The 24,716-nt window shown below is 40.4% G+C and overlaps 2 protein-coding genes across 2 annotated transcripts in view; one reads left to right on the top strand and one right to left on the bottom strand.

Moving 5' to 3' along the window:
* The window catches only part of il17rb (interleukin 17 receptor B), a 9,637-nt gene extending 2,521 nt beyond the window's left edge, over positions 1 to 7,116 (bottom strand). The window contains exons 1-10 of the mRNA XM_008298228.1: positions 7,102 to 7,116; positions 6,944 to 7,024; positions 6,809 to 6,839; positions 4,264 to 4,380; positions 2,549 to 2,658; positions 2,325 to 2,457; positions 1,988 to 2,023; positions 1,226 to 1,255; positions 1,043 to 1,123; positions 366 to 649 (exon numbers count right to left, since the gene is read on the bottom strand). Of these exons, the coding sequence (XP_008296450.1) occupies positions 366 to 649; positions 1,043 to 1,123; positions 1,226 to 1,255; positions 1,988 to 2,023; positions 2,325 to 2,457; positions 2,549 to 2,658; positions 4,264 to 4,380; positions 6,809 to 6,839; positions 6,944 to 7,009 (888 nt within the window). The 5' untranslated portion in view covers positions 7,010 to 7,024; positions 7,102 to 7,116. The remainder of the gene's footprint in view (positions 1 to 365; positions 650 to 1,042; positions 1,124 to 1,225; positions 1,256 to 1,987; positions 2,024 to 2,324; positions 2,458 to 2,548; positions 2,659 to 4,263; positions 4,381 to 6,808; positions 6,840 to 6,943; positions 7,025 to 7,101) is intronic.
* An 82-nt stretch (positions 7,117 to 7,198) lies between these two features.
* Positions 7,199 to 18,251, top strand: chdh (choline dehydrogenase). The gene is made up of 10 exons (XM_008298227.1): positions 7,199 to 7,260; positions 8,488 to 8,930; positions 9,464 to 9,694; positions 10,940 to 11,106; positions 12,704 to 12,855; positions 13,031 to 13,160; positions 13,433 to 13,567; positions 15,132 to 15,274; positions 17,457 to 17,559; positions 17,821 to 18,251. The coding sequence occupies exons 2-10, from the start codon at positions 8,512 to 8,514 to the stop codon at positions 18,237 to 18,239; spliced, it is 1,899 nt and encodes a 632-aa protein (XP_008296449.1). The 5' UTR covers positions 7,199 to 7,260; positions 8,488 to 8,511; the 3' UTR covers positions 18,240 to 18,251.
* The last annotated feature ends 6,465 nt before the right edge of the window (positions 18,252 to 24,716 follow it).

Genomic DNA, 24,716 nt, shown 5'->3' with positions numbered 1-24,716 from the left:
TCATGTCATCTCAAAGCCGACAAATCTCTGAAGAGAAGAGAAGAGAAGAGAAGAGAAGAGAAGAGAAGAGAAGAGAAGAGAAGAGAAGAGAAGAGAAGAGGCTCTCAACTATTTCTTGATATGCTATGACACATATTTTCTTTTCATGTTGTTTCTCATCCTTTCCTTATTGTAGCTTAACCAACGCCCACACCACAACCACATCTGCACTGTGGTGTTTCCTCTTTACATATGGAGTTTAGAAAGTCCTCATTGTGCTCCCTCCGTTAAAGATGCAGAAGTGTGGGTGCCGTCATATCGCCAACAATACTATAAAAATATTAACCTTTAATACAGCAAATAAATAAAGTCAAACTGGAACTTACAGTCTCCGTTCCTGGGCAGACGATGAGCACTCGGTGTGCTGCCTCGGCCTTCTCTGCCAGCCAGCGCATCGGGCCCAGCTCAGCGATCTTCTCCTGATGCCACATGTCGAAGGCCACGCTGCAGCCGCCATGCCCCTGCAGGAACTCAGCCAGCGCCACCACGGCCCGCTGGAAGGCCGAGTTCTCAGCAGGGTAGACTACAAGGACAGGGACAAGAACCTCGGTGGACACGGGCAAGTGTTTGAAACCCAATGACGCGGCAACATTCGGTCCACAACTTTTGTCTGAGAAGCAAGAAAACAAGAAGTTCTCTTCATTATCAACCTGCAGTGTCAAACCTGCAAAGGAGTCTGGATACGTTTCATTGCTTCCTTCATCAGCCTTTTGAATCCACTGCATTAGTCAAAGTTATTTTGCAATGTGAAAGACAGGTTGATGTAAATAAAGCACAATGCATTTTTAAGATGTTATGGTCCCGTAGCCAAGTAGCTCAGGACATATCCAAACATGTTCACAAGACTGGCAAGTCTGGAAGGCGTTCTCGAGAAAGAAACCTTTTTATGCTACATCAAATTCAGTACAGATATAAGAAGGATACATTACGTTGAACATCTATTCTTGGTGCTCAAGTCCTTTTTTGTGCTAAATGTGCATTTTTAAAAAAGTGTCATATTTACAGATTAGGTAGCAGCAACTCAGGAACATCAAACCAGACAGGCCTCCAAAAACAGCAACGCAGACGTCTTTCGTTTTCAGGGCTGCACAGACAAACACATACACACAGAACACATGCTGTAATACTGAGACTGAACGGAGCCAGAGTTAACACCGACTGTGCTGCGAGTAATCCTGAGACTTACTTGGAGACGTCGGCTCAGGAAGGATCTCAACTAAGCAAACAATAAAAAGGAGTGTTAGTGCAATACACTGAGTAATATGTAGATTGTAAAGTATTGTGGTAAGTATTCATACAGGTTTTTTTTGAGAGTTTTTTTCCACACAGATTGCACCTTTGTTGGGTGGAAAAGTTCAGCAAGCTATGGACTGGCTACTGTCATTATTCCTTGTGTATTTTAGCTCTGACTAAATCGACATACATTTCATTCTGGATTTTAAAAAAAAAATCAATGTAAATGAGTGTTTTGTGTTTATTTCAAAAGAGGTTTAAGATGCCTTTATTATCAGAGGACATGAAAATACGTGAGTCGTAGTGGGCATTGTTGGTAAATGTCTCTCTCTCACGGTGTACAGTAAGGTAAGGTGCATTTATAAAGTGTCCATTGTTCAATTATTTTTTAAAGTGATGAGTTCAGACTCTCCACAAGTCTGGGGAAGAAGCTGTTTCTCAGTCCGTTTGACCGAGTGGTTCTGGTGTTTGCCTGAGGGGAGAGAGGTGAACGGGGGTGACCGGGTTTCCTGATGATGACGGCTCAACTGTGGAGTCGGCTCGAGTAAACTTCATGCAGTTTTTGCAATAGGGAGCCGACAATCCACTGAGCCGTCTTGATGACGCCCTGCAGGTCCTTCTTTTCTGTTTGCAGAATCTCTTACCTCTCACGACAGGCAAAGAAGAGGGTGAAGATGAAAATGAAATTGAACTGAATTGAACTTTAAATGCTCACCTGTAGGAGTGTGAGTAGACTTTGACATAACAGGTGCTAAAAAATAAAAATAAAAAAGAGAGAGGAAAAGATTGAAAGCTTTTCATATTTATTTATTTACATTTTTATATCTTGTGTACATCTTGGGTTTAGATTTTTTTTTTTTAAATGTAGAATTTCATGATTCTGTGATAGTAAAAAAACATAGTTTCATTGCAATCTTATGGATGCATACATACTTTTGAAAACTATTCAAAAGGAAATTTTAACACGATAAACCAAATATATCTCCCATGTCTTTGCTTGTTGATGCCTAGCTGTGTCTCTATCAAGCTGCAAATGAAGAAAACTACCTTACCTTTTGGTCCACAAGCAATGTCAATACTGGCGGCCTTGTTAGTTGCACCACTCCCCATAGGAGGCAAAGGGAGGTTTGCACCCTCTATTGCGTAGAAGCCACATCTTATGTTCACAAAAAAATGAAACCACTTCTAGATTGGAAAAGAGAATTATTGCAATTAATTTAATCTTGTCTGCGTCATAGATTCTTCTGATGAGCCCATCAAGCTGGATTCATGATACCTGCTCTGATCCAGAGACGTTTGCTTGAGACAGAGGTGGGTTGTATTTACAGCGGTATTCTGGTTCTCCCGAAATGGTTATCGAAGTGCCAGTCAGGTGAATGATACTGGCTGCAAAAAGAAAACAACACTTTTGTAGAGGCTGAAATGTCAGTGGGTGATCAACTAATTTGACCTCGGCTGGCTGTTAGATATGAGCCAAGGGGATCAAAGACAGGACTAAAGGCAGACTGTACAAACTGCCGTCAAGGCCTGTACATCCACATCGTCTTTTGAATATGCAACAACATCTTTTGCTGATTCTAGGATCTTAAGAATACCAGAAGATATTCATCAGCAAGTGTGTGAAACTGCCAGGTGACAGATTTTGAAAAGTTCATTTTTGAAAATTTGTAGTGAAGCAATTTATATTTTCTTGCATTTTTCTGATTTTATTTATTAAACCCTTTCATTTTGTATAGTTTAGAAGTTTTTCCACTTCTGCAATATACTGACTGAATGTGTACATTTGTACAGACGGTTTAACATTCTTTCTTGTCCAGTATCACCTAAACCACGATAAAGTCCTATTTGTCGTTTACATTTATTTAAATTCATTTAAATAACAAACTCTCCTTTGTTATTGGCTAGACACTGTAGGTCTGGCAACTTCATTCAGATCATTACTAATAATCAGTAAGATATTTGCTTCTAATTAGAATATACAGTTGTGAACAAAGGTTTACGTAGACTTGTAAAGACCAAATCATTCCAGTCTGGAATTTCCAATCTCCTTAGACTCTCAATTTAAAATTTGAAACACTGACCAGACTTAGATCAGATAAAACAAAAATGTAGCTATTTGGCCACAATGACCAGAGAAATGTTTGAAGTAGAAAAGGTGATGCGCCTATATTTAAGAGCACAAATCACCTGTCAAGCATGGTGGTGGCAGTATTATGGTCTGGGGCTGTTTTGGTGGCACTAGAACTGGTGCTTTACACAAAGTAAATGGAATAATGAAGAGGGAGAATTACCTTCACATTCTTCATTAAAACTTAAAATAATCAGATCAACCATAAGGTTGGTTCAAGGTTCAAGGTCTGGTGTTTCAACAGGACCCCAAAAACACATCAAAAATGGTAAAGAAACGGCTAAATCAGGTTTAAGGTTTAAGACTGGCCTTCCAAAATTCTTGATTTAAACCCTATCAAGAACCTGTGGACTGTGATAAAGAGACAAGTCTGTTTGAAAAAAGACAATAAATTTAGTTGAACTGCACCAATTCTGTTGAGAGGATGGTGTCTCCTCTTGACAAATCTCAACTATGACCGAAAGGGCCAAGTTGAGGGGACAATTCTATTATATTAGCATTGCTGTATGGATATTTTTGACTCAACAGATTTTGTTGTATTTCCAGAAGGCCTACAATAAATCACTGAAAAAATTGCTTGTGACAAAGACACGTGGGTTTCACTGATTCCATCACAGAAGTCACTGGAAACTCAAGACTGTCATGATATACGTGATCTTTATAAGTGTAAGTAAACTTTTGTCACAACTGCATGATATGTATGTCAATAAATTCTGAGGGTGCCATATCAAAGAATGATGCATCATTGGTGTGCAGATGGCTACAAAATGAAAACTGAGTTGGTAAAAACTGCCTTAAAGTCAACAACATCAAGTAGTTTTATACATTTCTACACAAGAAAACAAAAAAGTGTTGTCACTTACAATCAACGTTGATTGCCCAGCTTATGTTCAGCTTGTCCCTTCCTTCCCATGTCACCCGCTTCACTTTCAAGTCTGCCAGAAAAGATGGAGCAGCCACAGTGCTTTCTGGTGGAAAATCTGGAACAAAGGACAACAGCGGTGCTCACTCAACGTACACATGTGTATATATTGTCATTTCGCCTGCCTAATCAGATGTTCTCTCTTAATTTGTAGTTTCTGTTTCTAGAAACACCAGAGAATGCTCATGTAAAACCAGTGTATTTACAACTTCCAGGAATCTTGAAATCAGCGTAGTGAAATTTGAAGGTGTAAGATGTGAACTGAAATGAAATAAACAAACGTTTGTTTGTTTTTTTAAATTCCTATTCTGAAAACAAAACAGAAAGATGCTAATGGATTTTTATTTGATATTAAATTCCTCAATAATATTCATTTGACCACTATATTCTCTTAAACCACCTTAAGGATCTAATTGACACCCAGGGCACTAAGTGAGTTCCCTCCTACTTAGCAGACAATTCCTTTTCTGGTAAAACTAAGAGCTGCTTCTTTTCCACTGCCACCATCACATTTGGAGTACCTCAAGGTTCCATATTAGGGCCTATTTTATTTCTTTTCTTTTTATATGACTCTGTTACAGCCCCTGGTGTTTATGTGCCATGTGTCCAGCCCTTGTTCTCCCCGCCTGCCATACCTGATTGAACCATCACCCAGCTTCCTCCACCTTCAGCGAATCAAAGTGCAGCCATCAAGTCATCAATCAACCACCCTCACAGTCAGGGTGGCTGTGATTCAGTGTGAGCAGTTGGCCTTGGTGCCTCTCGTGTCTTTGTGTTCTCGTGTTTTGGTAACACGGGTCCCTTCTGTTGGCAGCTGTGTAACTCGTTTAGGAGTTAATCGAGTCGTGTGTGTTCTGTGTATTTTGAGGCACTAGTTTGTTTGGTTTCTGTTGGTTTTGGGTGTTGCGTTTAAGTTTGGCTAAGGAGTTTACTTGTTTTGTTGAATTTAGTTAGCCTTTGTTTGGTTGTATTTGGTTCCTTAATTTAGCAACATCTACCAGCCCTGTTTTCTTTGTATTATCACAGTTTTTCTTTTTTTTTTTTAATGTTAATTTTGTCAGGAAGCAATAAATTGCTTTAGCCAACCAATAACACCTGGTTCTTTGTTACTCCCAGCTGACCCTAGACAGCTGGGTTGTAGCAGCATAAAGTGTCCATCCAACGTTATACTCCGCCTCCATCATATTCATCTGAACAAGCTGCAAGGATGTCAAGTGCTGGATTGCCAAAAATTGTCAGCAACTAAAAGACGGAAGTGATTGTGTTTGGTCCCCCACGACACAGCAACAAGCATAAACTTTGGTACAGTGACAATAAACCTACATACAACCTATATAGATAAGACCAAAAAGAAAACTACAAAAACACCTTAACATAACAGTAAACTTTTAAAAGAGACTTTTAAGATGATGGGGACCTACAACTGGGGGGACCTGTTAAAAAACAACAACAACAACAACAACAAAACACATTAACAAACAATAATGCCTGCTTTTAAGGAAGGAACTCAATTTATATTTAATATAAAAGATTTGAAAAAAGCAAAATACTGCTGAGTGCAATACTAAGTTGTATCGATCACTTCCAGAGAGCAGATTTGCTCAGATTGCAATTAGTTATGTGTTTGAGAGATTCTGTTATGAGACTTTAGCAGCGAACTTTTTCCTGCATCTCTTGTCCTGGACTATTTAAACGGTCAGTCACTAAGATAAGATAAGATAAGATAAGATAAGATAAGATAAGATAAGATATGCCTCTATTTATCTCACAGTGGAGAAATTCACGTTGTTGATAGCAGCATTAAACAGAGGTACACATATACGAGACAGAAAAAAATGTACATATAAATATAAGAAGTAGTGCAAACAAAGAGAATCGTGCAAACAGAATATGAAAATGGGCTTCTGAATGAGGGGTATATGGAAAAGATGTCAGTATATATATAAAAAGATAGGGATTAAATATATAATAATAGTGATAGTAATAATAATAATAACAATAATAACAACAATAATAATAATAATAAGCAGTGCAAATGTAGATATATACATACATACATATTGAGAGGTAGTGGTATATTAGCTATAGGGGATATTGCACGTTGTGGGTCTACTGGGATTACAGCTGGTTGTAGTCTCACAGCAGAGGGGAGGAAGGACCTGCGGCACTCAAATTACTATTAAATAAAATTATTCTAAAAAATTAAAATGAGCATTAATGTTAGAATGAGTCCAACGTTTTTGCTGTAGGGAACACCTTTACATATGACCATAGCTGTAAATCATCATTAAATAGATTTATTCTTTTTTTTTAAAAAAAAAAACTGTTTGTGAGCCACTGGCCCTGCTGTCCTGCACTCATTGTAATATTGAATATGAACTGAGCACTCCATTTTATATACATTTAAATCTGAAATATCTTGCAATTGTCAGGTTAAAATTTTGCCAAAGCAACACCTCTGATAATAAAGGTGAACACAGTCCTACCATATTCTTCATATACTTCACACAGCGCTGTCTGCACACAAAGAGAAAAAACAGAAAGGGGATAACCTAAACAAAAATCACCTTCAGTGTTTTACTGAAACAATGAATAGTTCATTTATAAAGTCAGAAACTTACAATTTCTTGTGATGCCACCTGAGCTGTGACATAGGAGGAACAAATCAGCATGAGTCTCCACATCATCAACCCTAATCCGGCCTAAAAGTATAGGAAAAAAAAAAAATAGTGAAATATAATAATATCCTCTGGCTGTGCGTTGCTGAGTGATATCCTACCTTTGGTGCACTTGTTGAACGAACCTCCGCTTCGGCGAGTCGCTGCTTTTGCTCCGTTAGTTGAAGTGCAGCCCGCTAAGCCCCGCCCACCCTCCGCCTGCTCGCCTCGGGTTACTTCGGGTTAGTTCGGGTCTCCAGTTTCAGCTCCAAAAAAACACGGTAAGGTCCGCTTTATTCTGCTGCTTAATTCAACACATAACGGTGTATTTCTGCTCGCGTTGGCGCTTGACTACTCCGACACCACCTCGGTTTCTGCTAAATGTGATTTCTGATGGTGCATTCAGTGATTTCCATGTTCTCCATGTAGTCCAAACGACTTGGGACCGAGCTAACCACTAGTTAGCTGTTCAGTCTGAACGATTTGGTTAAAGTCCCCCCCAAAACCAGTCAGGTAAACCCTTCTAGAGATTGTTTTAAAAACAGTTTAGCAAAGCAGAAATGGCCAATTAAAGTAGCAACCGTACACCATTTAAACTGTTTGCTGAGAAGTTGCGAAACTTGGTATTTAATCGTCAACTTTTCTTGGAAAAAGCCTTAAAAGTAACATAAATGAGTGCAAACTTGCAGACATCCTAACTTTTTCGTGTTATTTTGTTGTAAAATATTTACTGACAGCAGAATTCGGTTAGATTCTAAAAAGGTGATATGAAGTCAGTTTGCTGATATCAGTCTGACCTAGATAACACTCCCTGACTGGAGCTGATCATGAGAGCTGCACTCTCTGTGCACATTTTTGACCAGACCAGGATCAGTTATTGCAGCCTTTCCACACAGAAGGGACACAAAAACAACACAGACACACACACACAAGCTTTTCTTTTCCTGTGCACGATCATGTCTTTTTTTGTCATTAGGCTGCAGCTGTTCTCCCAAGTTGAGATCCACAAGAGTCTAAACTAGAAATCATCTTTGCTATGTGGTGCATAAGAAAGTAAAGATACACAAATAAACCGTGAGAGAACAATGACAAATAACCAGGGCTCCAGCTCAGTCGTTTCTAGTTATTTATTTAACTGCAGCTCATTTAAAAGCCGTCGGTTGAGACTTTCGCAAGGTCAAGGAGTGGCACATGCACTATTTAATACTCAACAATCCCCAAATCAACTAAAATCCTTATTGCAATGCACAGTTTGAATATTTAGCAAGACGGCATGGAAATGAGTGTCACTGCACAATCTGTAACTGCACGTCACAAACTGAGGGGCACAGTTTGTGTATTATATTGCACACACTCTTGTTTTTCCATCCATCCTCCTTTGGCCCTTGTTTAATTAATATTATGTCATCTTTGATGCGTTGGCATATTAAATGGGGAATTGGTAAATTATGTATATTTCATTCAATTTCAGTTCCAGATTCTTCAATATGTGTTGTTGTGGTTCCCAGTGAATAAAGAAGTCCTTCCCCAGAATGATGTCTTTGGTCATGCAAGGCCGAACGGGAGCCCGAAGAGTTGTGATGGGGACTCGGAGAAGACTTATGAAGGACAGCAGGTGCTTCTTTACCTGTTTGCCAGATTGTCAGTTTATCTCCAAGACCAAAAAGATCAGATCCCCCTCTGCAAACCACTACAGATGCTTCGCCGCCTCAGCTTCTCGTCGGAACTCTTCATCATCACCCGCGGCCAATCAGAAAACACCGTCCTACAGCTATGTCATCGTCGGGGCTGGGTCAGCGGGGTGCGTCCTTTCCAACCGCCTCACTGAGGATGCCCATGAGTCTGTGCTGCTGCTGGAGGCCGGGCCTAAGGACATGTGGCTGGGCAGCTCACGGCTGTCATGGAAGATCCACATGCCGGCTGCGTTGACCTACAACCTCTGTGATGACAAGTACAGTAATAAAATGATCTTGTTTGTCTTTCTACTGGCCTTGAAATGTTGCGGAGCAGATGGAAAATAGTAATTCAATTTGCCGTAGTGGCTGATTGTGTTTCCAACTTGCTTAAATATTTACTTAAAAGTGTAGAGGCAACGTTTTGCCTTGGTTTGACTCTTATCAACCCACAGATACTTGCAAAATCAGCAGGAAAATGATGACCATCTTCCTGTTTGCTCAGTTTTTGTAGTTATCATGTGGAAACATCTGCTCAACCTTTGCAAATGAAGAGGAATTATTCAAGAGTTAAACATATTCACAAAATGTCGACTATTATCTCAGTGATTACATGTTTCAGACGATTAAATGTACAGTAAATCAAGAATGGGCTCATTGTCTAGATAATCTCAGCCACGAATCCTTCATGTATCACCTTGATCAAATATAATGATGATGATTTTATCGCTCCCAATATAGCATCATGTTAATGAACAGGCAGACATCTCTTCAGTTTTTGTCATGCCGTCTCTCTTTCATTTCTCCTCAGGTATAACTGGTACTACCACACTTTGCCTCAGGCCCACATGGATAACCGGGTGATGTACTGGCCGAGGGGTCGTGTCTGGGGAGGGTCCTCTTCACTCAACGCCATGGTCTACATCCGAGGCCACGCCGAAGACTACAACCGCTGGCAGAGAGAAGGTGCTGAGGGCTGGGATTACGACCACTGTCTGCCTTACTTCAGGAAAGCTCAGTGTCACGAGCTGGGAGAAAATAGGTAACTAATGAAAATATCCAGAGGCTATGTTTTGAATAAAGCCTTCTAAATCATTTGAATATGCGCAGACAAAGTTTGAAGGGAACCTCGCCTGGGGCAGTGTTTCCACCCCACAGACTTTCCAGGTCTCACAATGCTTATGCCAAATGCTAAATGTGTGATTGGAAAGTTTTCCTCATGAATGTACAGTGTTGACGTAATTGTTGGGCAGACTCTGGACACATGATCATTGCAGGTATATGTTGTGCGTCACAGATTTGAATAGAATGCAAGAAGCTTGGAAACCACGTGAAGAGTGTGTAGGAATTTTTTGTTGACTTTGGTGGTTTGCGGAGAGCTCTGACATTCAAGGAAATGATTGCCACGAACAGAAGTGATGCATATCTTTGTCTCTGTTGTTGTGAAAGACTTTTTACGGTCATTCGAATGGAAGAATATTAATGTGTTTAAATTTAGCAGTGACTGGAAGTCCTCATGGCTGCCGGTTTGCGTCCTGTTGAGGACACCTGGGATCTTTCTGCGTGGAGTTTGCATGTTCTGTCCAGGTTCTCCAGCTTCCTCCCACAGTCTAAAAACATGTTGAGGTTAACTGGTGATTCTAAATCGTCCGTAGGTGTGAATGTGAGTGTGCTTGGTTGTCTGTCTCTAAGTGTAGCCCTGTGATAGACTGGTGACCTGTCCAGGGTGTCCCCTGCTTCACCCTGAGTCAGCTGGGATAGACTCCAGCCCCCTGTCACCCTAGTGAAGATTAAGCGGTGTATGGATGGATGGATGGATGGATGGATGGAAGTCCTCATCCCCAGATACAGTGCAAACAGCATTTGGAAGTTCAAATCTGGCACCCTCAGATGTTCATGTTAGACACTTTGGGGAATGGTTTCAGATTTTAGAGATTAAAAGTGTTACAAATTACATGCAGATAGAATGTATGGGATGTTGTCTCATGACATTTATGTACTTCAATCTGTGTGAAAAACCTGTGATCAGTATATGTTCATAAGCTGTGATTGGATGACTGCTTGCATGAAAGTTAAAACATCGCCACCTTTGTAAATAACTTACAGCTACAAATACACAACGATTGTTAGAAAAAGATAGTGCTGCTCGTAGAGAAGTTGATATTTTTCTTCTGGTATTGATAATTTAATATCTTACCTGCATGATTTCCACAGACAGACATGATTCATTTTAAAAGGCTTGCATCTTCATGAAGTGTTCACTTTGCGTTTTTGCTTTGTGTTGCAGGTACAGGGGTGGCAGCGGACCTCTTCATGTCTCCAGAGGAAAGACCAACCATTCTCTTCACAAAGCTTTCATTGAGGCGGGACAACAGGCAGGATATCCCTTCACTGACGACATGAATGGATACCAACAGGAAGGCCTGGGCTGGATGGACATGACCATTTATAAAGGTTCAAGAAACAAAGCATCTGTATAGGATCTATATATAAATACAAAGTATTTACAGTCGGGACTAGTTGTTTATTTAAGTTTTAAGCTTCAGCACATTCAATTTTAAACAAAATAATGGATGCTGCTTTGAAGTACCGGGATTCAGCTTTAACTTGAGTAGGTTTACATCAGTGTTAAAAGAATTTCTTGGGAGATGTAGTCCTTTTGACACATGTTGCCCAAATTGCAAGGGTGAAGAAGTAATTGGACACCTGGTGACTCAAGTTTTCTTGAGAAACCTTTGCTTATTCAACATTAATGCGCTTAGAAAAAGGGGAACCTGTGTATTAGAGTTGATCAATACTTGGCATTCAGATGTGGCATAACAACATGACAAAGTTAGTGAAGAAGATAATGATGCATCGAAAAGGAAACATCTATCAGTGAAGTTAGTTGGGTTGCTAAAATCAACAGTTCCATCAAAAACAACAAAGAAAAAAGCAGATATGCAAAGTAAAACTAGAAAACGGAAAACTGCCTGATAAAATGAGGCTTGTGCAGGACCAGAAATTAGTTTGGTTGTTGAAGAAAAACCCCTTTATGACTGCACAGCAAGTCGTAGGCATACATGTCTTCATGACTTCATGACCAGAGCTTTCAGTTCATCATGAGGTTAAAAACCCCGTGGGAGCCTGAGAACAGAAGGACCAGGTTGTATTTTTCACATACCCACAAAAAAAACCCCACATCCTCTATGTTATGGAAAGAAGAAAATGTAGAGAAAAAAGGAAGCAAGCCATGAGCCAAAGCATGCTTCATCTGCCAAACACGGTGGTGATTCAGTGGTTTCAGTATGTATGGCTGCCAACGGACCTGGTGCGCTGTTATTTATTGATGTTTTCACTGCTTACAGAGGCAGCAGGGTGAATGCAGAAGTAAGTGGGAGCACGATGAGAGCTCCATCAAAACTCATTCAGCAGAACCAATATCATAAACATACAGTTAAAACAACAACAGGTCTAGGGGCGCCGCTATAGCTCACCTGGTTGAGCTGGCGTCCCGTGTACAGGGCTGCAGTCCCGATGTGGAGGTCATGAGTTTGAATCCTGCTCACGGCCCTTCCCCACACGTCCTCCCCCACTTTCCTGTCTGTCTCTCTCTCACTGCACTATTGAATAAAGGCACAAAAAAATAACTTAAAAAAAAAACAACCACAGGTCTTTTCTAGATGAACTGATTTTAGTCCACTTGCTGAGAACCAGACTAAAGAGAGCCCCACTACAACTCAGAGCTCAGAGTGGCTGGTTTGAAAGCCTGGGAGAGCATCACAAGGAAAGATAAGAATTGTGTGTTCATGTTTGGGGATCAAAGCTCTTGAAATATTAAATATCATGATTCTGTTTTTTAGATGAAATACTTGTAAACCCCTTAATGTTTGGCTTTATGTGTTATAAGGGCAACACCTTACACACCGCCATGCTGTGTAGGTTGACACTAAGACTTGGCACTTTAGTGTCTGTTATTGTATTTCAAATTGAATGTGCTGTAGCTCAGAGCCTGAAGAAATAAAAAAGTCCTTACTATTTTGTCTACATCCCACTGCCTACGTCTGTCCAGGAAAGAGGTGGAGCACCGCCAGCGCCTACCTGAGACCTGCTCTGGGTCGACCTAATCTGAAGACGGAGGTCCGCTGTTTGACCACCAAAATCCTGTTTGATGGCAACCGTGCTGTTGGGGTGGAATACACACAGAATGGACAGCAGAAAAGGGTAGATGAAAAAGTTGAAATGAGGGAACTGATTGAATTGCTTTTAATCTTTATGACCTGTCCTTTGGCTTAATGTATTGATTCATTCAGTTTTTATGACATATTTACTCACTGGACTTACTGTATGTGACTTTTTAGTGATTCAGACTCACCCAGTTTTTCTGTTCTCTGCTCAGGTGTTTGCAGAAAAAGAAGTGATACTGAGTGGAGGAGCCATTAATTCCCCTCAGCTTCTCATGCTGTCTGGGGTTGGAAACGCAGACGACCTGAAACAACTTGGCATCCCTGTGATTCAGCATTTACCAGGTGCATCGTGTGTGCGGTGATAATGCTTGAAGGAGTTTGTCTTCTTGTTGCTTAAACATGTAAAAGCAGTGAAAAAACTGCAGGTGTTACTACTGATTCAGTTTGATGCATCTGGTTCATATGAGCATGTGAATTACAATCAAACCTAATTCAGCTGATGTTATGTATATTCACCTGCTCCATGCTGACGACCAGAATGCTTTCTGTAGTACAGTGTGTTATAGTAGCTGCTATTAATGCCTCTCCTCCTCCTCCTTCCTGTTGTTTCTCAGGTGTTGGCAGTAACCTGCAGGATCATTTGGAGCTGTATGTCCAGCAGCAGTGTACTCAGCCCATCACCCTGTACAAATCCCAGAAACTCTTTCACATGGTCAAGATAGGCCTTGAGTGGCTCACCTTGTTCACAGGTAACCAGAGTCACCTGCACAGGCATCAGGGAACACACGCATTGTACTAAATGTTCTTCAGAATTAGTGAATTTTACTGAAAGTTTGTATCACTACTGAATAGTCATTTTTTTTTACTTTATTTTTTTTTATTTTTCCTTTATTTAACCAGGTAGGTTAATTGAGAACAGATTCTCATTTACAATAACGACCCGGCCAAGAGGCAGCACAGAGCAGAAAATACAACACATCCATAAAAAACAATACACAAACGAAACGTAACAATAAAAGGCTTTGAAGATAAAATCCACTAAAAGCAGGTACAGGACTCGGTAAATAGTTGCTTCACCATATTTTTAAAAGAAGAGAAAGATATAAATACACTGAGTTTGAGTGTTTTTTTTAAGTGGTTCCAGTCAAGAGCTGCAGAAAACTGAAATGAATAGCGGCCAAAGACAGTGCGGGCTTTGGGGATGAGGAGGTTGCTGTTGCGAAGTGAGCGGCTGATGTGATGGGTGATGAGTAGTGAACGTAGGTATGCCGGAGTTTGACCTATGATAGTTTTATAAATGAACAAATACCAGTGGGTTTGCCTGCGGGAGTGAAGAGAGGGCCAGTTAACTAGGCTGTACAGAGTGCAGTGGTGAGTTGTGAAGGGGACAAAAACGGATGGCCGTGTGGTAGATAGTGTCCAGTTTGTGGAGGAGGGATTTGGATGTGGATCATTGCTTTGGATTAAACACAAACACCTCTTTACCTGCCTAGTATACTTGTTTTTCGTCCAGGAAATATCCCTCATAGACTAGTATGGGTTAATGTATATTTTAAACAAAGAGTTAATGAAGTGTAAAAAGAAAAACAAACATCTCCTTACTAAGGTTCAAATAGTCACAGCTTTGCTTTGCACAATCTAATTACAGTCAGTTATTCTGTGGATGAGCGACGTGTTAAATATGAGATGGCTTTTTGTCTCGTACAGCACAGGAAGCAGCAGGCTGCAAGTCTTTCGAGTTGACAGCATGAGTTTTTGTTTTCCCCCCGAAATGTTCTAACACACGTTACGGATCTGGTATGAAAGTTGTTTGTGTACCGTAGCAAGACAGAAGTTTGTAAATCACATCTGATGTTGCTTCAGCAGCATATATAGGGATCTTTAGAGGGAGTTATATTTCAGACAGAACCCCACAACAGCTGGTTGTGACCGCCTATGTAACATTAGCTTGGATGCATTCATGTAAAAAAAAAAAAAATCTAAAGCGTTACAGAGCTGTTTGTTTGTCAAGCATATATACTAGATTGACTTACATAACTTCATTGTGCTTTAAGTGTGTATTAACAACCAAAATGATAACAGATTGGAGCAGAAAAACTTGATTGGGAAATCTGTAGTTTAAAGAAATACAAACAAAACCGAACCTTTCTTCCCCCATTCGCAGCATAATAATGTGGCACATTCAGAGTATTATGTATGTGCTGCAGTCTCCTGATACAGACCTGTAAAGACACTCACTGTCAGGTTTTCAAGTTAGTCACGCTGTCTGATGGCATTTTCATTTTACTAACCATTACACTTTTTTTCCTAAAGGTTATGGAGCAACCGCCCACTTGGAAAGCGGAGGGTTTATCCGCAGTCGGCCCGGTGTCACACACCCTGACATCCAGTTTCACTTCCTGCCCTCACAAGTCATCGACCACGGGCGAGTTGCTTCAAAGATAGAGGCTTATCAGGTGCGTGAGGCTTCTCTTTAGGAAACACTGGGTCTTGTGTCAGTGGAAGAATGCCATCTTAATGATTGTGTTATGGTCATTTGTTTCCTAGTAAAATTTCACACCTGTACACTCCACAATTAACTCTTGATAAGAGCCTCACGTAGTGCACAAGGTAGTATTTACAGAGTCATGTGTACCATTCCATGGAAAACCAGTTATCTCAGACACCTAAAAATACACGGGGGAAGTTCCTGGTAATTTGCTGTCTGTTGGTCTCTTTTATTGCCTCTTTGCCAGAGAACTGTACACACAGTCTCCTTCTGAAGTGCTGCCAAATACCTCATGTTGTAGTACTACAGGCACTGTCTACCACTTTATCTTTTTGACATTGTCAACAGTGTAATAAAAGTTTCACGTGTCAGTAACTTATCATTCGGTTGTATCTGATAAGTTAATTGGCACAGGACCCATGAATACCAAGTGGTATCGTATTGTAGAATGACTTAATGTGTGATGTAAACACAACTACGCTGTTGCTTTTAAAGGCCTTTCCGGTGAAAATCAAGTTTTTTACTTTAACATGTCCACACAAGGTTTTGATGTGCGGGGAGACATATCATTAGCAAAATAAGCAGTCACGGATGAACATGTTTACCATCAAACTGCAGTGTAGCGATGAAATTGATTGAGATTAAGATTGCCTGGGTTTCTGTGTAACAAATCAAAGGAATTAATTCCAGTGAAGTTTCAGGTTGGGGTTTTCGATATGATTATTTTTCTTCAGAATCAGTTTCCGGTTTGAATGTGTACGGCTGAGTTATTCCAGGATTACAACTTTTCATTGTGTAGTGTTGAGTAGTTTTACAGTGTTTGAGCAGCAAGAGACGTCATAGATCTGTACATTCTAAAAGACACAACGACGTAGTGTGACATCAAAGCCATTTCAGAGCAGGAACAGATTATTTTCATATGAAAAGCGGACAAGGGTGTAACTTTTTAGGGGATTAATCGATGACCAGACAGGGATTTAAGTGCACTGACTGTAGGTGTAGTAAAAACACAGTGGTTGCTTCACTTGCACCACTTTTCAACCGTCATTTAGCACAAGGTGAGTTTTTAGAAACTACCGATTCATCTGCGTAGTTGCTCTTATACAAAGAAGACATTTCCATTGCACAAATTTGGCTAAAATTTAATTTTCCTGTTTTGCAAATACGGTACTCGCATGCCATAGTAGCTCCATTGTGTGGTTTTTGTATCAGTTGGATTTGAATCCCAGCACGCTCTCTCTGTCCTATGAACGTCATCAGGCATGTAGGGCAGCAAGCCAAGTTCGCCACTCCTGCCTGTTCTGGGTCAGCCTCTGAATGCTTCCCTAGGTGTGCTGTAGGGTCTCCCAATCCCAGCACTAAGCATCTGTTTTTCTAAAAAAAATAAATACCTGGTGGTCCAGGACGTCTTTAAAACCGCTCATTGCTGTTCTCATGCAATTTCTATAACAATCAAAGGTCTTTGTTAGACTTGTCTCTCTTGAACTAAAATCGCTCGGAGCTGTCAGTGCAGCGTGCAAATGTTTTGTCTGATCTTCAGCTTCAGTTTGCTTTCTGATCCAGCACCTTATGAATCACTCAAACTCAGCATGTCTAAAGTGTTTGTTATGCAACAGACTGTTTAGCTTTCAGCATACCAACATCAGCTTTTTTTCAAATATTTATGTGAGACGTTTTGTGTATTTATTTATTTTTTTTCCCAATGATTATTTCTGTGAATAATTGTAATACATGCGAAACACAAACTGGGGCTAATGCCATGCTGATGTTGAAACACTTATTGTACTTACTTGTACCTCTACAATCATTATTTCTCTACTTTTCATACACTCCAAAAGTCACTATGTTGTTAGTAGGGAGGCACAAATCACTTCCAAAATTCACCTGAAGCTAATATGAAGCTTCAAAAGTCAGAGTTTGAGAAAACAAGTGGGCAACTTCCAAAATTACTACATAATGTGACACATGAGCAATATAGTAAACTTTTATGCAACTGCCAGGAGAAAGATGCTCATTTTGGATGATTCAGGCTGTTGAAACCATTTTGAGCTTCTGCTTCACTGTCCCAGTCTTTTACATCATTCAGAAATAAGAGTTATTGTTTATTTTGTGCCGGTGGCAGTTCGATTTACAATCTTTCGCTCTTGTAGGTTCATGTTGGACCAATGAGAAGCACCAGTATTGGCTGGATGAAGCTGAAGAGCACCAACCCTCTGGATCACCCCATTCTCCAACCAAACTATCTTTCCACTGGTAAGATTCAGTCACTGAACATCACAAAGTACATCTGGGTATTAGTTCTGGCTGTATTTAACATTTTCCTTTTGAAATTTAAGCCCCTATTTAAGGGGATGATAGTAGTTTACTACCTTTATTACAGAAACTCTAAATAGATAATTGTCTGTCTTTGTGTTAACTTGTGTCTCAGCGATGTGGAGGAGTTTTATGTGAAACAACTGGTAGCAGAGTCTTATTAAGCCACTTCCTGGTGTTCATTGCCGCTCTTCCTCTCAGATATCGATGTGTGGGAGTTCAGAGAGAGTGTCAAACTCTCCAGAGAGATTTTCGCCCAGAAGGCCTTCGACCCGTTTCGCGGTCCAGAAGTCCAGCCCGGTCCTCAGGTCCAATCTGATGCTGACATCGATGCTTTTGTCCGCCGAAAGGCCGACAGCGCCTACCACCCGTCCTGCACCTGCAAGATGGGCTCGCCCTCCGACCCGACGGCGGTCGTCGACCCAAACACCCGCGTTCTGGGTCTGGAGCGGCTGCGTGTGGTCGACGCCTCCATCATGCCCAGTGTCGTCAGTGGAAACCTGAACGCTCCGACCATCATGATGGCAGAGAAGGCTGCTGATATTATCAGAGGTCGCCCTGCTCTCGTTGACTCAGGCGTTCCTGTGTACCAGCCTCCGACACTCAACACGCAGAGATGAACAGACACAAGGAAGAAGAGCTGGCACCTTTCAGATGAAGCGTTCAGGGTATGTGCGGGTCAGAAACAGTTCACAACACAAGCAGGTGAGAGGCTGCAGTGGCTAGCTTCCTGTGCTGTTTAGATGGAAGCAGATCAATTTAGTTTTGATCTAATATTACTTTTGCATACAAATTATTCAAGGACGTAAAGAGTCGGTTTACATTTAACTTTCACTTCTTCAAATGTCACAACCTCATGGTTTCCTCTAACAAGGATCTGTCAGGAACAGACGGGGAAAAATCTACCTTTTTTTTAACTTCCCAGCACTGGCTGGCAACCATGGCAAAACATTTCTTGCGTCATTGTCTTAGATGAAGGCGTTTATTTAAGCCAGCTGTGAGCTGATCGCAAAGTTACTGTGGATGTAATGGAAAATGGGACGAATGCCTGACATCACTTGGTAAGGTTTAAGTAATGCACCAACTCTGACATGTTTGTGTAAACATGCTCTGAAATTCACACACCTTAAGAGCTGCACAAGACTACCGTGAATGTCAAGCCTTTAAATGGTCTGTTGTTAATAAGGCCTTCCCAATAACTCGAACACAGTTTACATACCATTCCAAGTACACTACATTCTGTTAAACCACAGCCAGGTTTCAGGTTATGTTCTAACCGGATCTCTAGTCCTTCAATGAAAAACTGTGCAGCAGCTAATATAAAAAAAAAAAAAGTGTTTTTTCCTTGAAAGCCTTCAGAGATGATATCTGTTATAATGTGGTTCACTGCTGCAGTCAGTCGACAGCCAGAGTCCTGCGGGATGTGCATTCTCGCCGTCTGAATAATGATCAGAAACCTGCAGAGTTCACCCAAACACGCTCGTCTGTTCAGATCAGTTGTCATCAAGGTAACAATCTTCTTCCTTCCTGAAGTCTTGCACCGTCAGCAGTCTGATAAAAAGCATGGTTTGCACAGGTCTGTTGCATACATTTCATATCAGCGAGACGATGATATATGCACAAGATTTTATATAATTTCACATAATTTCACCTCATGTCGAACGGAGCACGTTGCCCAGCCTGACAGCAGATTTATTCAGTAATCAATCCATGTGCTCATGTGATGAAAAGGTTTAAGACAGGAGATGTAACAGTCATGGAGGCCCGACGCAAGAAAAACTTTCAAGGCCAACATTCACAGGTATGTTTCAACCAGGACCACCGCATTGTTTCTCACGTTTTTCCACTTAACAAGTACCAGTCTTGTTTCCTGGCAGCAGTGATAAACAGCCACATGTTGCTTACAGGAGGACTTGATGAGTGCATTTTCTATTCAAACAGTGGTCGTCTTGAGTTAGAGAGAGGGCAACCAAGCTCTGGTTCAAACAAAACTAGTTGCCTTTTTACCTCATAAAGAAACGATTCCATAACACTATCACAGTCGGACTTCAAACTGTTACGCTGGCATCCAGTGCCTATAAGAAGCATTTATCCCCTCGGAAGTTTCCCTTTTTATTGCTTTTCAGACATTTAATCATGAACAGTATAGTCTGGCTTTTTTTGATAACAGATTTCTACAAAGTAGTGTCAGTTAATGAAATACGTAAGATACAGATTAAGTGCTTGAATAAATATCTACCCCCTTCAATCTGTACTTAGTTGACACACCTTTTGCTACGATCACAGCATTGAATCTGTGTGAATAGGTCTTAATCAGCCTTGCACATCTATACATCCATACTACAATTATACCCAATTTGTCTTATGGTTTCAGCATGCACAGATGTTGTGATTAAACAGCTCTTTTCAAGTCCAGCCACAAATTCTCTGTAGGATTGAGGTGTTGGCATTAACTCGGCTGCTCCAGAACATTCACCTTGTTGTCTCTGAACCATTTCTGTGTAGTTTTGTCTGTATGCATCGGGTCATTTTCTTGTCCAAAGCAAACGTTGACTGCCTCAGGTTGTCCCTTCTAGATGTCTCTATATTTTGCTGAATTCATTTCAGCGTCTACCTTTACAAGCCTTTCAGGACCTGCTGCTGAGGGTCACGCCCACATCACGATGCTGCCACCACCATGCTTCACAGTGGGGATGGTGTGTTTGTGATGGTGTCCAGCAAACATAATCTGATGGTCCAAAAGCTCAATTTTTCTCTCATCAGATCAAAGAACCGTCTTTCAGTTTGACCTCAGAGTCGCCCGCATGTTTACTGGTGAACTATAGTTGAGACTTAATGAGATTATTTTCAACAGTGGCTTTCTTTTTGCCATTCTGGTATGAAGTTTAGACTGATGAAGAATGCGAGCACAGCGTCTCCCAGCTCAGCTGCTACAGCTTTAGCTTTAGTGTCTTGGTGGCTTCCATCACTAGTGTCTTTCTTGTTTGGTCATTCAGTTTTTGAGGACAGCCTCAAGGCAGATTTGCACATGTGCCATATTCCTTCCATTTCTTACTGATAGATTTAACTTTACTCCAAGGGGTATCCATCCACTGACTTATGCTTTTCAACAACCCTTTCCCAGAGTTATGTTTTATATCTTTATGGTGTAGTTATATCCAGGAGAACTAATTCCATACTGACTGGACCTTCCAGGTGTCTTTGTACTACAATCACTTGAGACACTTTCACTGCATTCAGATGGTCTTTGCTGCACCTGTATTAAATTAGGTGAGTCACTTTGAAGGAAGTGAATACTTGTGCAATCACTTATTTGAAGTTTTGTGCAAATTAAATTGAATAGTGTTAAAAAATGGTAAAAGGGCCAATCTTCCAAAGGAGGAGGTGAATACTTTTTTAAATTGGCGCTGTACTGTAGGTATGTTTCTGGATTTCATCTTTAAGGGTTGCAGGCAGCCGAAGGAACGACGTTCTTTGAAATGCTACCAATACCTTTGCTGCCGAGTCCTCAAATTTTACAACTCACAGCTTTGAGTTGAGTTTGCATGCGGCCAGACTAGCAGCCATATGATCTAGGTGGTGGACGTGTAAACTGTATGGTTAAAATACACTTAATGTTTATATACACTAAAAACTAAACTACACTAAAAACTACAAAAAATAAAAATGTCAGCGTTACTCTTATATAGTTTTTAATATATATTGCGAATGTTTACAAAGATGTTTTTTTTAAGATAAATGTGATCAACAAATCAGATGACATTATAAAGTTTTTAAATCTGATGATGGCCTTGGTGCCTATGAGATTGTTGTATTCATATGTTAGTGTCATCAGCGTAATATGTGACTAATGAAGTGTGACTGACACGTTGGTACTGAGATTTTTAACTGAATATCATCATAAATCATGTATTGATTCAAATCAGATTGACAGTTTGTGTCATCAGCCATAACGGAAAGATGCTGGAATGAAATATAATCATGTCTTATTAAGCTTTGCACAGTAGCGTTCATTAGCTCAGCTTCATTACTGTGATGATTATTGTTTACATTGTAATGCAGTGATGTACAAAGACTTGAATATTCCACTTATTTGTGTCTTAATGAAGGCGTAAACACAGGATCATAAAGGGAATGTTACTGCGAACATTGTGTTTTTTTTTCTTCTTCTGTTGATCATAAACAAAGCTTCTTCCTGACCTTGTCCTCGTGACTTTATTCAGTGATCATTACAAAAATCAGCAGGTTCATCGTCACATCAGGCAAAAATTCAAATGTACAAAAACAGGGTTGTTGGGTTTTTTTTGTTTTGTTTGTTTTCATTGGTACAAAATCTATAAGGTACTAGTACTTCTGCTACAAAGTAGGTCGAGCTATTTTTTTCTCTTAAATATTTCATACAACAAATGTTAGAAAGCAGAAATCTTCAAGTTCATCACTTTTTACAAACGCTGTACAGATTTTATACATCATCATTTCATAGACATGTGTAAAGCAGTGGAACAGTACAAAAAAATAAAGCTGTGTTGCACAACAAAGCTTCGTGTTCTCTGTCATTTTGTGTCCTTTGATAAACATTTATGTATTTGGATAGTTATACTTTGACTATGATTATTGGGTTCTAGTGCTGATGGCAGCAGGTTTCTGACAAGTGAGTGAATCTGGACCTGCAGCAGTGGCCGTCGAATGCTGATTTTACCGTAACAGAGGTATTTGTGGAACCAATCATGGATGGTGCTGAATGTAAAACATGTTTCGGTACTGATCTACAAGATAGGGTCTCTCTGTCGTCCATGTGTAAGGACTAGAGGTGCTGTAGGAGCTACGAAATGCCAGTTGTGTTTCTTTTAAGAGGCGTTTATGACTACTGTCTGCAGCAAATGTCCACATTTCTGCTCACAGCATGTGTTTAATATGGCTTCTGAAGTTGTCGAAATTCCTCCAAAATCTAATTTTAAAAGTCATCAGAAACCCAAACAGTAAAACTGAATCTTTGGCTGCATTTACACAAAATCCAACCAGTTTTTAAATTGGGAATTGTGTGACTCTTTCATGTTGGTTACTGAGGTTTTAGTTCAATTCAATTCAATTCAATTTTATTTGTATAGCGCATATTTACAACAACAAGTCATCTCATAGCGCTTCACAAAGGCAGAGACAGAAACACCCAACAATCCAAAACATTAGGATTCCCTATAAGCTTCAGCAGTCCGCTAATATTAGTGCCGCTAATTATTTTTTTTCCTACGGTAGCCAATCAGGTTCATCACTGGGAAAACATACTGTCAAATAGATATTACTTCTTTTGTGCAAATGCAGCCTTTTCCACAGTTTCCCTGACACTTCAACCACCAGACCTGGATCGTTACAGAGGTAATAACATTACAATTAGTCTGAATCAACACAATTTACATGCAGCTAGAAAATGCATAAGTCTTTTTTATGAGCTGTGTCGGCCACTAAAACCTGCGTATGAGTCTTCTGGAGAGAAGAAGAAGAAGAAACGAGTGCACGTGGACAGTGGACAGCTCGGACCTGTTGTCACCACTGTGCACAACAACTTGTTTACTTACACACTACAAATGTAGAATTGAATGCATCTGGAATGGCATCTGAGCATCTATGTGTGTGTGTAAAATGCACTCAATGATCCCGTGTTTTGGTTTTACATAAGAAGAAGCCCTTTGATTGCACAGATCAAACACGTTGCCCTGACAACAGTATTTAGATTGAGGAAAAGAGCAAAAATCACCCCGCTGTGTGACCCAGTGTTGCTGTTTTAAAGGTTGACCTGAAGACAGTGTTACAGTTGGCAGTGGTAGACAAACACTGGTCAGCGCTGGAGCAGGAGTGCAGAGGTGTTGCTTCTCCTCAGTGTTTACCCGCTAGCAGGTTGTGTTGTTCTCTCTTCACAGACAAGCAGCTGTTTTTGGACATCTTATGCACAGAAACCCTACAGATAAAAGGCAACAGCTAAACCACAATCACTGCATTCAAAGAACACGCTATGTACACTCTATAAACTGAATCTGTACGCTGTCACCAGTTCAGTAGTTAGTCTCCTGTTCTGTTGTGGCGTTTTAAAGGGTACGTGTTGAGTGTCATGAACAGCAACCCGTATGTTGGTATCTTTGTACTTCATCTGAGTCGGCATTAAACAAGCACTCAGCTGGTTAAGATAAAATCCACAGACGAAAACCTGCCAGCCGTCCAGGCAGTAAAAAGTTGAGTCAGTTGGAATGCATGACGCTGGCTTGATGCGCTTCAGCAGTGAGATAAGCTCCTCTTTGTTTTATTATTAGGCCAGTCTGAGTCATTTCAGATAGAAGTGTTGGTGCAAACATCTCAGATTTTATTTATCTGCTTTTTGGGACCCAAACAGATCTGGGAATTTTTGTGTTTTCACCTTCGAAAAAAAAAGGGCCATTTTAAGGGTTCAATAGCTCCTCACCCACCAGCACCCGACACGTATCATCGGATGGAGACCACTTGAATGATGACCCACTTGGATGCATAAACTTTACCTTCACATCCTCTTCATCCCATCCGGCCACCACTTCCCATCATACACACCGGCTGCATCATTCAGGTGGCCTCAACCTGATGACATCCGTTCATATCTGCCAGTAATACATGTTCTGTCACCACGCAGCTCCAAATACTGAGGAGGAAAAGACAGTACAAACTAGACATGAAGACCAACAGAGGCACTGAAATGGATTTAGAGAATTTAATTTTCTGCAAATAAATGAAGTGTAAATCCACTGAGGAATGATGACTTTTAAACTGCTTTGTCATTTCAAGTATGTGAACCTTCAGCTGGAGGCAAAACAAGCCTCATATGTTGGTAAATTTTAACGTGAAGACAACATGATAGCAGCTTGTGACTTTGCACATGTAATAACAATAGAGAAACCCTTTTGTGCACCAGTTTTTATGGTTCAAATCACCATTTTAACTAGTCAAAATAGCAAAAAACTGCAACCTTGGCTCGCCAAACTTGCCACAAAAGTTGGTGAAATATCAACAAAAGACTTTTTTTTTGTAGGAAATATGGTTACATCAATAAATAATAATAATAAATACACACTTAAAGG

This window comes from Stegastes partitus, unplaced genomic scaffold (assembly GCF_000690725.1).
Source record: "Stegastes partitus isolate 25-593 unplaced genomic scaffold, Stegastes_partitus-1.0.2 Scaffold1296, whole genome shotgun sequence".
Taxonomy (NCBI): Eukaryota; Metazoa; Chordata; class Actinopteri; family Pomacentridae; genus Stegastes; species Stegastes partitus.
The sequence above is the reverse complement of the archived record's forward strand: the minus strand, read 5'-3'. Positions and strand labels throughout refer to the sequence as shown.

Coding starts and splice junctions, on each gene's coding strand:
- chdh (XM_008298227.1), top strand. CDS start 8,512: ATGATGTCTTTGGTCATGCAAGGCCGAACGGGAGCCCGAAGAGTTGTG. Junction 13,568..15,131: donor GTGGCTCACCTTGTTCACAG/GTAACCAGAGTC, acceptor TTTTTCCTAAAG/GTTATGGAGCAACCGCCCAC. Junction 15,275..17,456: donor CAAAGATAGAGGCTTATCAG/GTGCGTGAGGCT, acceptor TCGCTCTTGTAG/GTTCATGTTGGACCAATGAG.